The sequence below is a fragment of the Patiria miniata genome, unplaced genomic scaffold (genome assembly GCF_015706575.1).
Source record: "Patiria miniata isolate m_02_andy unplaced genomic scaffold, ASM1570657v1 HiC_scaffold_1, whole genome shotgun sequence".
Lineage (NCBI taxonomy): Eukaryota > Metazoa > Echinodermata > Asteroidea > Valvatida > Asterinidae > Patiria > Patiria miniata.
In genome coordinates, this window is record NW_024037047.1 from 30,245,280 (window position 1) to 30,258,185 (window position 12,906).

At 40.2% G+C, this 12,906-nt stretch overlaps 1 protein-coding gene across 1 annotated transcript in view; it reads right to left on the reverse strand.

The window, feature by feature from the left end:
• Window positions 1-5,884: 5,884 nt before the first annotated feature.
• The window catches only part of LOC119728396 (paxillin-like), a 38,598-nt gene continuing 31,576 nt past the window's right edge, over window positions 5,885-12,906 (reverse strand). Inside the window, exons 6-9 of the mRNA XM_038200623.1 lie at window positions 9,986-10,228; window positions 7,560-7,733; window positions 6,858-7,088; window positions 5,885-6,290 (exon numbers count right to left, since the gene is read on the reverse strand). Coding sequence (XP_038056551.1) covers window positions 6,024-6,290; window positions 6,858-7,088; window positions 7,560-7,733; window positions 9,986-10,228 — 915 coding nt within the window. The 3' untranslated portion in view covers window positions 5,885-6,023. The remainder of the gene's footprint in view (window positions 6,291-6,857; window positions 7,089-7,559; window positions 7,734-9,985; window positions 10,229-12,906) is intronic.

Genomic DNA, 12,906 nt, shown 5'->3' on the forward strand with positions numbered 1-12,906 from the left:
GTTTGACAATCAGCCTTCTCTCCACAGACCTAGACAGTGAACTAGAACACACTCACAACCTGACACACAGACGGAATACGCGATCACAATGTCCCCCCGTCTCAATATCCCCCTGTCTAGCTTGAAAGCCAGGGGGATAAAAATGCATGGAAGGAAAGTTGAAATATAATATTGTTCATGGAGATGATACTGAAAGGTTGACTGAAATGTCTGCTGTAATCTATTTTGTTTGTTCAAAATGGTTACGAATACAATCTGACTTCATTTTCATGAGGAAAATATTCAATTTCTAAAATGAACGCACAAATTTCATTCAGAAATTACAGTTTTCGTTTTTTCTCAAAATGCATTTTTTTTATTCAGGATAACCTTATATTGTTACAATACTTCTAAGATTGTGTGAATTCAAAATAGTATGTAGTACTACAGTACAAGACAAGTTTGAAATCTGTAATATTGACCATAGTGTTATATAAAAAAAGCTTTAATTTTTCCGTCTTCCAATAAAACCTACAATAGTATAGGTTCTAAAAAAAAGTAGATGCACATGTGATACAATTTGGAAGTCTTTACGATACCCACTTATAGGTGACAATGAATATTCTCAATAATTTTCCAGAGCAAAATAAAGTAAGTGCAGGCTAAAAAAGGAATTCAATAAGTGAACAAAAAATATGAGATCACAGAGTAAAAAAAATCATATGTTCAGCTTGACATACTGAAGAGGAAATTACAGCTAAACATTTTACATTCTCTTGAAAAAAGAAAGAAAAAAACCAAAAACAGATGTGCTCAGCCAAGTTATGCGCCAGAAGTGCATGGGAGAATATGAGTAATGCAAGGCAATGCTACATGATACCTTACATATTTAGTTAACATACATATATGCCTTTAACCAAAAAACTTTCCAAACCAGCAGTAAACATAGTATACAAAAAAAATACATATTTTCCACACAAAATATATCGACAGAAAACAACTTTACAGAAAGGCATTCCATATGTCTCCACACTAAGATCCTTAAAAAAAGTGACCAGAACATTTGCGCTTGCCTTTGCTTTAATTGTTTTTTCCTGGACTGCTTGGTATAAAACAGGTTTACATGAGAACTATTATGAATGCAAGACAGACGTTGTGGATTTATAAAACTCATTAACCCTCCTGCTATTTAAACAGTCGCAGACAGTCAAACATTTTTATCCACTTCCCCTGATATACTTTTAACACAGGCTAGTCACCAGCAGTCAGATCATAATCAAGCAAGCACCCCGACTAGTTAAACTCAGTCAACAGACCATGAGCAGACAGAGCAGGCAATTTGTGGGCACAGCTGGCTTATCAATTACCTACACCCAAATCAAAGCTGTAAGAGTTCTAAACAGCCACGGCCAGCCAATCTTGCTTTACGTAGGCTGGGAATTTCAAACTTTTGAAAACAGTCGCTTGATTGATTTTGACTAAAAGGACTACTTGGCACAGAATGTATGTTTGCAAAGGAGGGTTAATGATTTAAAGAGTATTATATTGATCCTTTATACTTTTTAGTTTCTAGGTGCCAGAAAAAAAAAATTAACTAAAAATATTTGGCAAATTGCAGGAATCCTGTACTATTCTGTCATGTGCATGAACCTACACTGCAAAAACTGCAGTGTTAAATTTACACCATTGGTATCTACATAGGACCATCTGGTGTTAAATTTTGCTGGTGTTGTCCTATATAGATACCGAATGGTGTTAAATTAACACCACAGTTTTTGCAGAGTACAGCAAACAGACTAATTCTTGGTAAACACTACGTATCCCCCCATTATACAACAAACATATATAATTATACACGCAAGTGCACAAGTGACGAAAATTGAAAGGCACTTTTATGAGCAATTAACAGAAATCTTAAATACAACGCATACTTACATAATTATACAAAAATATTTTTTTTTTTATATTTAATGGGCTAAGAATGAACTTGATGTAGTTAATTAAAACGATTAATAAAACCATTGCATGATTACGTATAAACCATGGAAATCGCGTACCATTAGTAGAATGAGAAAAAAAAGGAAAATGTTAGTAAAATGTTTTGAGTACAATTTTATGATTTTTTTTTTTAGTAAGGACCTAATGTCATATGTTGCACATAAAAGTTGTACATTATAAAATTCAAGTTATCTATACAATATTAATGAAACCACTACTTTTGGGAAGCCATGTTTTGAGGACATCGGGAAAAATTTCAACTCAAGTCCTGAACCACCTTCTACCCTTAAACTGGTTTTTCCCTAAAAGCAGTCAATAAAATGAATTTGGACAAAATTTCTTTTGGTAGCAACACTTCGGCATTGCAAGTCAAAACCCAAAAGTCAAAACCCCATAAATTCATTATTACACCGACACCACCACTTTTCCAATTGCTTTATGTTACAAATTTTAAAAATTCATTGATGATCACTGAAATTAGTTTTATGGTATAGGGCTGCGCGGAATATACTGAATATCTGAACATTCGATCATTAACTTAATATCTGAATAGTATTTTTTTTTCCGATTCAAATATTTTTAAATATGAGAGCAGTCTCGAGAAGATGATGAAAAACGTACATGTTGTGTGGTTTTTAATGTTTGTCAAATGCCACACTATTATTGGAAGCAGAGTTGTAATGACTCGAGTCGAGTCTGACTCGAGTCACAATTTTTGGTGACTCGACTCGACTCGAGTCCCTAAGGGTATATGACTCGACTCGGGGCGATTTCTTATAAAGCTATTGGATTCGAATGCTGGCTAAACTTATGGCCTCCTTTTATAAATTTTGGTATATATAGTGTTCGAATAATCGTGACTCGAATTGACTCGAGCTAAATATTTGACTCGACTTGACTCGACTTGACCTTTTGACCTAATGACTCGACTCGACTCGAGTCAATTCTTTAAAATGACTCGACTCGACTCGAGTCACTTCTTTAAAATGACTTGACTCGACTCGAGTCACAAAAATCAGTGAATCGTTACAACTCTGATTGAAAGCCATTATCGCACATGATTTGAGAGCTTCCATGAGGAATAGGTCTATCAGTTCAAGTTCCTCCTTTGAAACTGGTCAAGTAACAGCCACGGCTACTTGTTCTGTATATAATTTTAATAAGCCTTCGTTGATTTTCGACAAGCGCAGGTGCGCGCTTATCCCGATCAGTGGCCAGTTTAGGCTGCACATATTTAACTTGATCAGCACATTTCGAAATTGGATTATTAGACCAAGTCCAACTTTAGTGGTTTGCATTTTAGGTACAACGGGTATCGGGTACCTTATAGGGATCGCTCAATGACGGCCATCTCTGTAGGAGAACTGCAACTGCATATTTTACGCAATCAAGTACAAATTACGCAGTGGTGAAAATGTTGCAAACAAGCGCACTTATTGCTTGAAATGTGTTCGAAACACGACGCTCAAAATAGAGATGCACGTGGATGGTCTGTAGGAAATGATGTCATTTGAACGAGACCTATTGAAGTAAAACATTGGTACCCGGGTACCCGTAAATGAAACCTGACCCCAAAATTTAAATCCTGGAAGTTGTCTAGGACTTAATAGCTTTACGGCATAAAGTGCAACTTTCACGAGTGTCATCTGTCGCACGGTAAAATACACCAAAATGTGAAATCTGTTTTGGTTTTCCATGTAGCCTGGTTGTTGTTTTTAACAATTCCCCACGAATGGCATTGAAAACCTTTCTTTCTCATTGACCGAGAAGTCACTAAGTAATCTGTAAAGTTGGTTACGGGTACCCAATCCCATAATCTGGAACCGGTTCCTGACATCAGCGATCAGGAACTCAGGAACCCGGTTCCGATGCACACCCCTATCCAAATTGGAATAATCAAATGCTAAATTATTTGAATATGTACAGCCTATTATGAGGAGAAGTACATAATCGATTCGTTTGTTTAACCCTAAAGGGGTCGGGGGGGGCGGAATCCGCCCCCCCCCCTCAACATTTTCCGCGATTGCCTCTAAAAAAAAATTTTTCGCGACCCGAGCTGTTATGACTTTTTAGCCTCGAGCTTTGCGCATCTTTTGATACCAAAAACATAAAAATCGGACCACGGGTTGGCACGTAGCGAAAAATTTTCCGCACTATGCGCCGTGAAAACTGAATTTTTGCATATACGTCGTGTACAATGAGCAGAATTGCCATTCATACATATGAATAATTAATTAGCCATAATTACAAAACCCTTTGACCTATAGTCATGAAATTTCTTGGGCATGTTTAGGAAGAGTTGCTCTATGCATGTGCTGAGTTTCAAAATTTTTCGTCACTCGATGGCCGAGATCTTAGGGGGGGGGCGGAATCCCCCCCCCCCCCCCCCCCCCCCCCCCCCCCCCCCCCGGTTGAGAGATGGTCAAAATAACCCGGCCCCTTTAGGGTTAAAAAAAGTACATGGATGTTGGAAAACCACAAACTTGGATTTATTAGTTCCATAAACCTGCAGATATATGCGGACATTTCTATGAAAAAAAAATATGATTAAAGCGGTGCTTTGTACTTTGGTGCAAGTGATTGCTCGATATTCAGTGTATATACACATAGCATTTAATAGACAGTACTGCAGCAGAAATTTCAGGTGCAACTTGCAAAATGCATGTAGAGTGACTTATGCACTGCATTTTTTTCACGGTAGTGAAACACATTCAGTAACATGATTATCTTACAGAAAGTTCCTCAAAGAACATTGTATAAAAAACCTCTCTCAATAAAAAAAAAGGCTCATTACGCCTATCTCCCTCCTCTATGAAGTGGCCGTAACTGCGTTGTCCCATGACAGTGGGACCATGTACTCAGATGAGTGCTTACAACTTTGTGGCATACAGAGATCTATGTATTTATTGTAAGAACAAAAATCTCATCCTAAATTTCAAATAGAAATAGATTCCTATCATTCTTTAATAAGGGCGGTGTCTCACAAGGCAATTTGCAGGCAACGTGTCCAAGGCAATCTTCAAGAAGAAGACGAAAGGCAAATTTCCCTTCCCTGTAATGTTCCGAGGGACTTCCATAAATTGTTGGAAAAAAGGAACTTCGTTCTTTTGAGGCCTTCCTTAAGTTTAGCTTGAAGTGTTTCGTTGCCTGTGAAAATTGCCTGGTGTAACTTGCAGTGTTGAAGTCGAGACCAACACAAGACCATCACAAGACCATCACAAGCCCAACACAAGACCATCACAAGACCATCACAAAACCAACACAAGACCAACACAAGACCATCACAAGACAACACAAGATCAACACAAGACCAACACAAGACCAACACAAGACCAACAAAAACCAACACAAGACCATCACAAGACCAACACAAGACCAACACATGGCCAACACAACACCATCACAAGACCATCACAAGACCATCACAAGACCATCCCAAGACCAACACAAGACCAACACAAGACCATCCCAAGACCATCACAAGACCAACGCAAGACCAACACAAGACCAACACAAGACCAACACAAGACCAACACTAGACAACACAAGACCAACACAAGACCAACACAAGACCCACACAAGACCATCACAAGACCAACACAAGACCATCATCAGACCAACACAAGACCAACACAAGACCATCACAAGACCAACACAAGACCAACACAAGACCATCACAAGACCAACACAAGACCATCCCAAGACCATCACAAGACCATCACAAGACCAACACAAGACCAACACAAGACCAACATACGACCAGCACAAGACCAACACAAGACCAACACAAGACAATCCCAAGACCAACACAGGACCATCACAAGACCTCCAGTCTCAATTCAAGTCACAAACTATTCGAAAGAAATGCAACAAAGGCATTCCTTTGTCATTGTTCTTGGCCTGTTACTTGTGGCTGGTCTTCTGCTTGCTCTACAATAGGTCTCGTGTCCGGTCTTCGGATGGTCTCGCCTACAACACTGGCAACTTGGCCCTCATTTTAACTGTGGATTTGTCACTGTGGACCTCCTGACACCTCTCCCAAGAACCTAGCTGAAGAGTTTGATGAAGCAGGCATGGCAGTACGGCTTGTCGTTCTGCTCTTTGAAGGTGCCCTTATTCAGTTGTTTCAGACAGAAGGCGCAGATGAAGTGCTCCGGGTGGAATTTCTTCCCCATGGCCGTGATGCATCGGCCCGTGATGGGCTTGCTGCAACCGGCGCACAGTGAGCCCCGCACGGCGTGGTAGTGGATCTCACAGTAGGGGATGCCGTCATGGTCAAAGAAGCTGCCGCCGTTGAAGGGCATGCGACACTCCTGGACAAAAGATGGATTGGAAACACAAGAGATTTTAAAGGGAATATACAACATTTGCAAACATCAAAAAACAAAGCTACCAAATTATTATGAAATACCTTACTGGACTGTTAGTGAATGACGGTGTAAAGCATCGTGTAAAATCGTGGCACCTGGTGCCACAATTTTACAAACAGCGGTAAAAACACAACAATCATGGCAGTCAAACGGCAACTCACATGCATGTCGCCTGCTCGAACAGCTGATCGTCTGCTAGTTTGCTGCTCCACTCATATGTGAAAACACGGTGAAAATAGCGTGGGTCCCAACGATTCAAGCGTTTCACAGCGTATACGTACCGTACGTACAAAGTCATAGCACACTCCTGCCTCACGAACGTGATATCCCACGGGGACTGTGCCATGACTTTTTATAAACTTAACACATGATCATTCTAAGCCAATGAAAATACAGTATTCAAGACAGAGGTATAACAATAAACTTTATCTTATTGGACTTGTGATGGACAGTGCTACAACACAGCAAAAAGCCAGAGGAACGCAATCTTTGAGACAAATTCTAACTCACCCCACAAACAAAGCACTCGGGATGCCATTGCACATTGAGAGCCGTTATGTAGTTCTCCATGATTGCACGGTGGCAGCCGCCGCATTTGGGCGCAAACATGTCAAAGTAGTCCTCCTTGCAGTACACCTTGTTGTTCTTCTCGTGGAATCCACCGTCGCCGAACGGCTGGCCGCACTGGGCGCAGAAGAAATGCTCCGGGTGCCAGGTCTTGTCCAGGGCTGTTACACATTTCTGCATGTAGGGAATAACATTGTATTTAACCCTAACCGCCCTGAAACCTTCAAAATCCTCTTTGCCAAAGTGGAGGAATTTGGAGGATTGAGGTTACATGGCAAATGTGCGTTTCTGATTTCGTAGGATACACTTTGTCAAGGTCTTGGGCCGGACCTTGTGTTGTTTTAGCTCAGCCATGCATAAATATAGGCCTGGATTATGCTTGAAATCCTCCGTACTGCTCCAGGATGTCACTGGCCAAGCCTCAACATATTAACAGTCACTGCCGCAGGATTTTGCAGGATTCAGGCAGTGGTCACCCCTCAACGGACCATATTAAAAAATAATGGAGGAATTTGCATGATTGAGGCTATATGCTATTTTACCATGAGGCCAATTGGACGATTTTGCAGGATTGAGGCTACATCCTAGCAAAAAGGCCTAGGGAGTTAGGGTTAAATTCTAGCGATTGGGTTACTCTGTACTCACGTCCAAAATAGGGCCATTGCAGTAGGCACAGCGCGGAGAGAAGATATTCTGGTAGTCGGCCTCACAGTAAGCCTGACCCTCCCTCTCAAAGAAACTCTTCGTGCCTAGCTCTACCTGACAGTGAGAGCAGACAAAATGCTCGGGATGCCACGTCTGGCCTAGGGCAGTCACAATCTGAAGAGAAGTCCACAACAATAATGGGATCAGAATGGATAGAACAAAGTCAGCTTTATCATAGCATTCATGAGAGAGCTTAGTCCCAAAATTTGGGACTCTCAATACTGCGTATGAGAGTCCCAAAACGTAAGGTGTCCATATCGTGCAAAAGTTTGTGCTGTGTAAAAAAAGCAGTGTGCATTAAATTTGCAAGCCCCAAACTTCTGCCTTGCTAAGTTGCTGTTGTGAGCATTGCATCACCAAAAATTCAGCTTGTAATTCTAATTTTGCAGAGAGTAATATCGAAATCCAAATGTGAGACATCACGTTGATGTGTACCGCAATGCATTGTGAATGTCAGTTACAAAAAGACTCCTCAGCTGTAACATTTTCATTGTGTAGATAAAACAGCGTCCTGTTGCTGATACACCTTCACACAGTAGAATGTTTCAATTTTTAACAGAGGGCGCTTGTTCTTTTGGCCATCGATTAAAAAACAAGTAAGCTGCAAGGCACTTCCTACATCTTACCCAGAATACTTTGTGAATCACACGAACATTTCCAGAGCATGGAGAATGAGGTGGATGGTTTTGTGAACTGCCATTAACTTGCCTTAAAATTGGATTTAATGTCTCAAATTTCGCAGGTTACATGCTTGCAACTATAGCATTTTCATGTATGTGTTGTGTAGGCGTTAATTAGTCGAATGGTGAGTAAAAAAAATGTCAGTAGTAATTTAACACGTTTTCATGCACTCACGGTCCCAGTCTGGAGATAGCTCTACAGTCAGTGTCTCAAGTACTGTTTGGCTTCAGTTGGATTTTTACTCGTACTCATAAAAATACAGTTACCAACAACCTAAGGAGCTATAGTTCTTGGATTTGTACTTGTACTCAAGTGGAATTCAAACATCTTGGACGACATCTGTTTGTTTGATTTCTATTCAATTACAAAACAGTTGTTGAATCACCTCCCCCTCCCCCCACCATTTTGGTTAAGAAATTTGTCTGATTTTTCCGGAATCATGTGACAACAGTAAATGTTTTGTCACAGGTAAAATAGCATTTCATTTTAAGCTGTGTTTTGTTTCAACCTTGATAAGTTGGATAATGGCAGGCGCCACAGGAATCATGTGTTAAAACTCATCCATTTTCAGTTGCTACTACACAACCTATGCCACCTGAAGTGACGCCATATTTTCTTGCATAAATAACATGAAAGGATGTATCTTTGCATTTAATTTTGTAAATGTTTTGCAATTATTTCAAATACCGTTTAAACGTTTAACATTTAGCCATTTCACAAAGGCTGACGTCTGCCCATTATGTCTGCGACCGGCGTGATTGACATGATAAATCAACATGATTGGCATGACAAATAGCAGGCAGTCACTGAAAAAGTAAAAACTTAACTTATGTGTATCCCGAATGTAATCAAGCACTGCACTCTATGGTTTTGTAAATTAAATAGGTTTGAAAACTTTTCATAAGATGGATGTATGTTTAACACAACGGAAGATTGCATAAAGGTAGGTTTCTTTTTTTATCAGTCGTGTTTCGTTTAAACATATTGGACAATTTGTAACTGGATTTAGGATTTTTTTTTAAACGTTTAAACGTCACATCCTAATGTAATAGAACATGGTGAATGCCATGGTCTATGATATTTGAGCAGATTTGCTGATTAATTAGGTAAGACCCCGCCTCATGACCTCCTAGATTTTGACCAAGCAGCAGGCCCTTTCTATATCGGGTCTTCGGTCATTCACCCATTGCGCGTCACAGACAATGGATTAAAAAACCCTGTGTCACGCGCACTGTATCGCGCCCGGCTGTTGTTGTATTACAAAATGCTGCAATGACGTCACGATTTAGTAAAGTCGACTCCGATTGGCTGGCGCGTGGCTTGCATATATGTGTATGTTTACACATATCAGATGTTATACAGAAGTCTTGCTCCATGAATAACGGGTGATACTCAGAGTCAGACTAATCCTTAGCATAAGTCATAACTATAATGTTGGGCAATGTAAAATGTTGCTAAACGTGTGCAATCAAATGTGGCATACCTGGAGTTACGTCATGGCACAGAGTTTCATGAAATCAGTTGCAGGGACTTAACAAGTACACAGATTGTGTCACCACTGGATTTCTGTAAACTGGTGGATTTGGAGGATTGAGGAATGTTCCTATTGCAAAAATACTGGGGTCTTAATTTCAATTTGCATTTACTGCAAACACAGCAAGTTAACGAACTCCGTTCAATCCTACCTGTCCTATGATCTGTTTCTGGCAAGCAGCACAGGATCCCTTGGTCACCGTACTGACGCCCTGCCGACTGACATCAGACCCCAGATGACCCAGCATGGAGTCCAGCTGGGTCCCCCTAGGGGCGGAGCTCCCGTCCTGGGCTGGCTGGGAGGGGCGGGGCTGGGCCCCCACTTGATGGGGCTTGGCATAGCTGGGCTCGTTGCTGACCCGGACGGCGGCTGGTGCAGGCTGGGCACCGGAGACCTGGAAGTGAAGCAAGAAAATTCCAAAGGTTCTAATTGGCTACTTTGAAAAGCCCAATGCCACTTTGTACGTACAGTAAACTCCGTACAACTCGCCAAACCGCTCAAGTCGACCGTCTGATAAAAGTCCAGATTGTCGGTAATGCATTTCCACTGAATTTTTTTTATTTCTAAGTCGGCTTTTATAAGTCGCAAATTCTGCTCAAGTCGTCGTATTACTCTCGGTCCAATTTCTATAAAAAGCATGACAAAATACTTGTGTAAGTCGGCATTCAAAAAAAAATCACGCATTGGCATCGACTTCCTACCTTCATGCTGCAATGCGGTTGGCAAGAATCGTCGAGTGAAAAGTGGTTTGGCACGGCCCGTGTGATCGCTGCATCGTGAGCATATCAATACCAGTAACCCCTCTAGTCCTGTACGCATGCGCTCTGTCCATTTTGGGGGTCGTCTTATTGAATGATGCAGTCAATACCACACACGCATTTAATGCGTAACTGCACACGTACGTGTATTACTATGTACACGTGGTCTCCACTATCAATACCCGAGCCCGTGATGATAAAATTTGAGGATTAATTTGCTGGAATCAACTCAAGCATTAAGGAGATAAACCAGGGGAAATCGAAGCCAATTAGTGCAATGAATCATGTGTGCAAAAAGGCCATTCATGTAAGTCGGCAAAATGACGACTTACAGCAGATGTTGGCATTCACGTATTAAAGTCGTCACAAATTTCCGGGTACCGCGAGTGCCGACTTGGCCGGAGTTTACTGTATGATATTTAAATGAAGCAAATTTTGAAGTCACAACACAGTCATCAGTTGAAATATGTTCAACTGTTGCAAATTTACAACTGAATTCACAACTGAATACGTACTTGTGTTCGCCTTTTCTTTTGTGCGAAGTATTGAATGGCCTTAACACTCAAATAAATACTTGAGCACAAAGTTTAAGTTGGATATTTGACACAGATAATGGGTAGCACATATAGCTGGTAGTGAATTTTTTCAATACACGCAATAAATTTCTGAACCCAAAATTTTCAATAACTGATCACAAGCATGACAGGTATTTTGTTGAAAAATAAAACCAGTTTTAATCCTGGAAATTCCCCGAGCTATTTGCGAACATATCCAATTTTTTTTTTTTTTGGGGGGGGAGGTGTGGTCAAAACTAGCAAGATACCAACAAAGGCAATGTACATGTAAATCAAAGCAATTGAAAGCAAACAAATCAAAGCAAATGTCCTTAACGTAACATCCACACTTCCGAAACCACCTATGGTTTCTCTATTTACTCAAGTTTATCTAACCCCATTTTCCTGAATTCAAAACCGAAAACACCTTTGTATAAAACTGAAATGAATAAAAATTGGAACAAGAGAAGTACATCCCGTAGCTGGATTACCACATGGACAGGAAGAGGGCAAAGACAGATACAGTCAACAGGAAGTCAGGAAAGAACTCATTCAGGGTCAGGGTAGGGAAGGAAATAAACATGAAATCATGACCATAGATGTCAAGGGTCACACCACGCACACTATAATTGAGAATTACCAACCAACTTCGACTTTCCTGACTAAAAAATTGTGGTAAGACCTTTGCTATGGGCACAACATCCAGGTTAAAGGGAATATACAACATTTGCAAACATCGAAAAATAAAACTACCAAGTTTTACGAAATACCTTACTAGGATGTTGGTAAATGACAGTCTAAAGCATCCTGTAAAATTATGGCACCTGGTGTGAAGTCATTTTCAAGAAAATTGTATTGTGGTCCGCCGACCACCGTTGGAAAAACCTATTTATTTTTCAATTACTGCTCCAAATTTACCCTTTTTTGGGTCCAAATGTTGTTTGCTATTGGTTACATGTTCATGAACAGGTACAGGCCAGCTAGACTGGTTCCCTTTACCGTACAATTTTCTGGCATCTATAAATTGATCCATTTTATCTTAAGTGGAGTCAGGGAACCAGACTACTTGAAAGTTTTTGTTTTTCTTGCTTCTTCCAGCTTTTTCAAACACAAAATTTCAAACATGTCAGTGTAACAATATTTGATCTATAAATACTAACCCCTCAAATAGTTCATTTCTGAAAATTACAGCAAAAGCCAATGATGTACATTCCCTTTAAAGGTACATGTACATGCAATTGTTGAAGGGTCATTCCATGCCAACTCAACAAATGGTGCACACCATCACCTCTTGGATTTTTTTCTTTTTTGGTGTACTGAAAGATACTTAGGAGAAATGCAAATTCTGAAAATTTGGGGTCTCTACGACTTTTCGTTCTTGCGCAACAGCATTTTGAAATTTGAGGTGGGCGGGGCCAAAAGTGCGTCGCGTCATGAAATTCAATGTTTAAAGGGCCATATATTTAAAACTATACCACCCAGACATTTGAAACTTGGTAATCTGGGCTATTTTTTGCTGTAGATTTCAAATATTTAAACAGAAAGAAAGTAGCTTGTTTCATTTTTAAGTTAGAGGGGCCCCAAAATGGCCCAAAACTCATCTGGACCAATGTTCGGGGGGGTGTAAGTCAAAAATTGAAAGTATTTTTTTCACCAATTTTTTTGCCTGTAATAGCCCCCAATTGAAACTACTTTCATGTAAAATCTTACACTTATATTAACTTCATTGAATGAGATATAGCCCTTGCAAAAAGCAAATT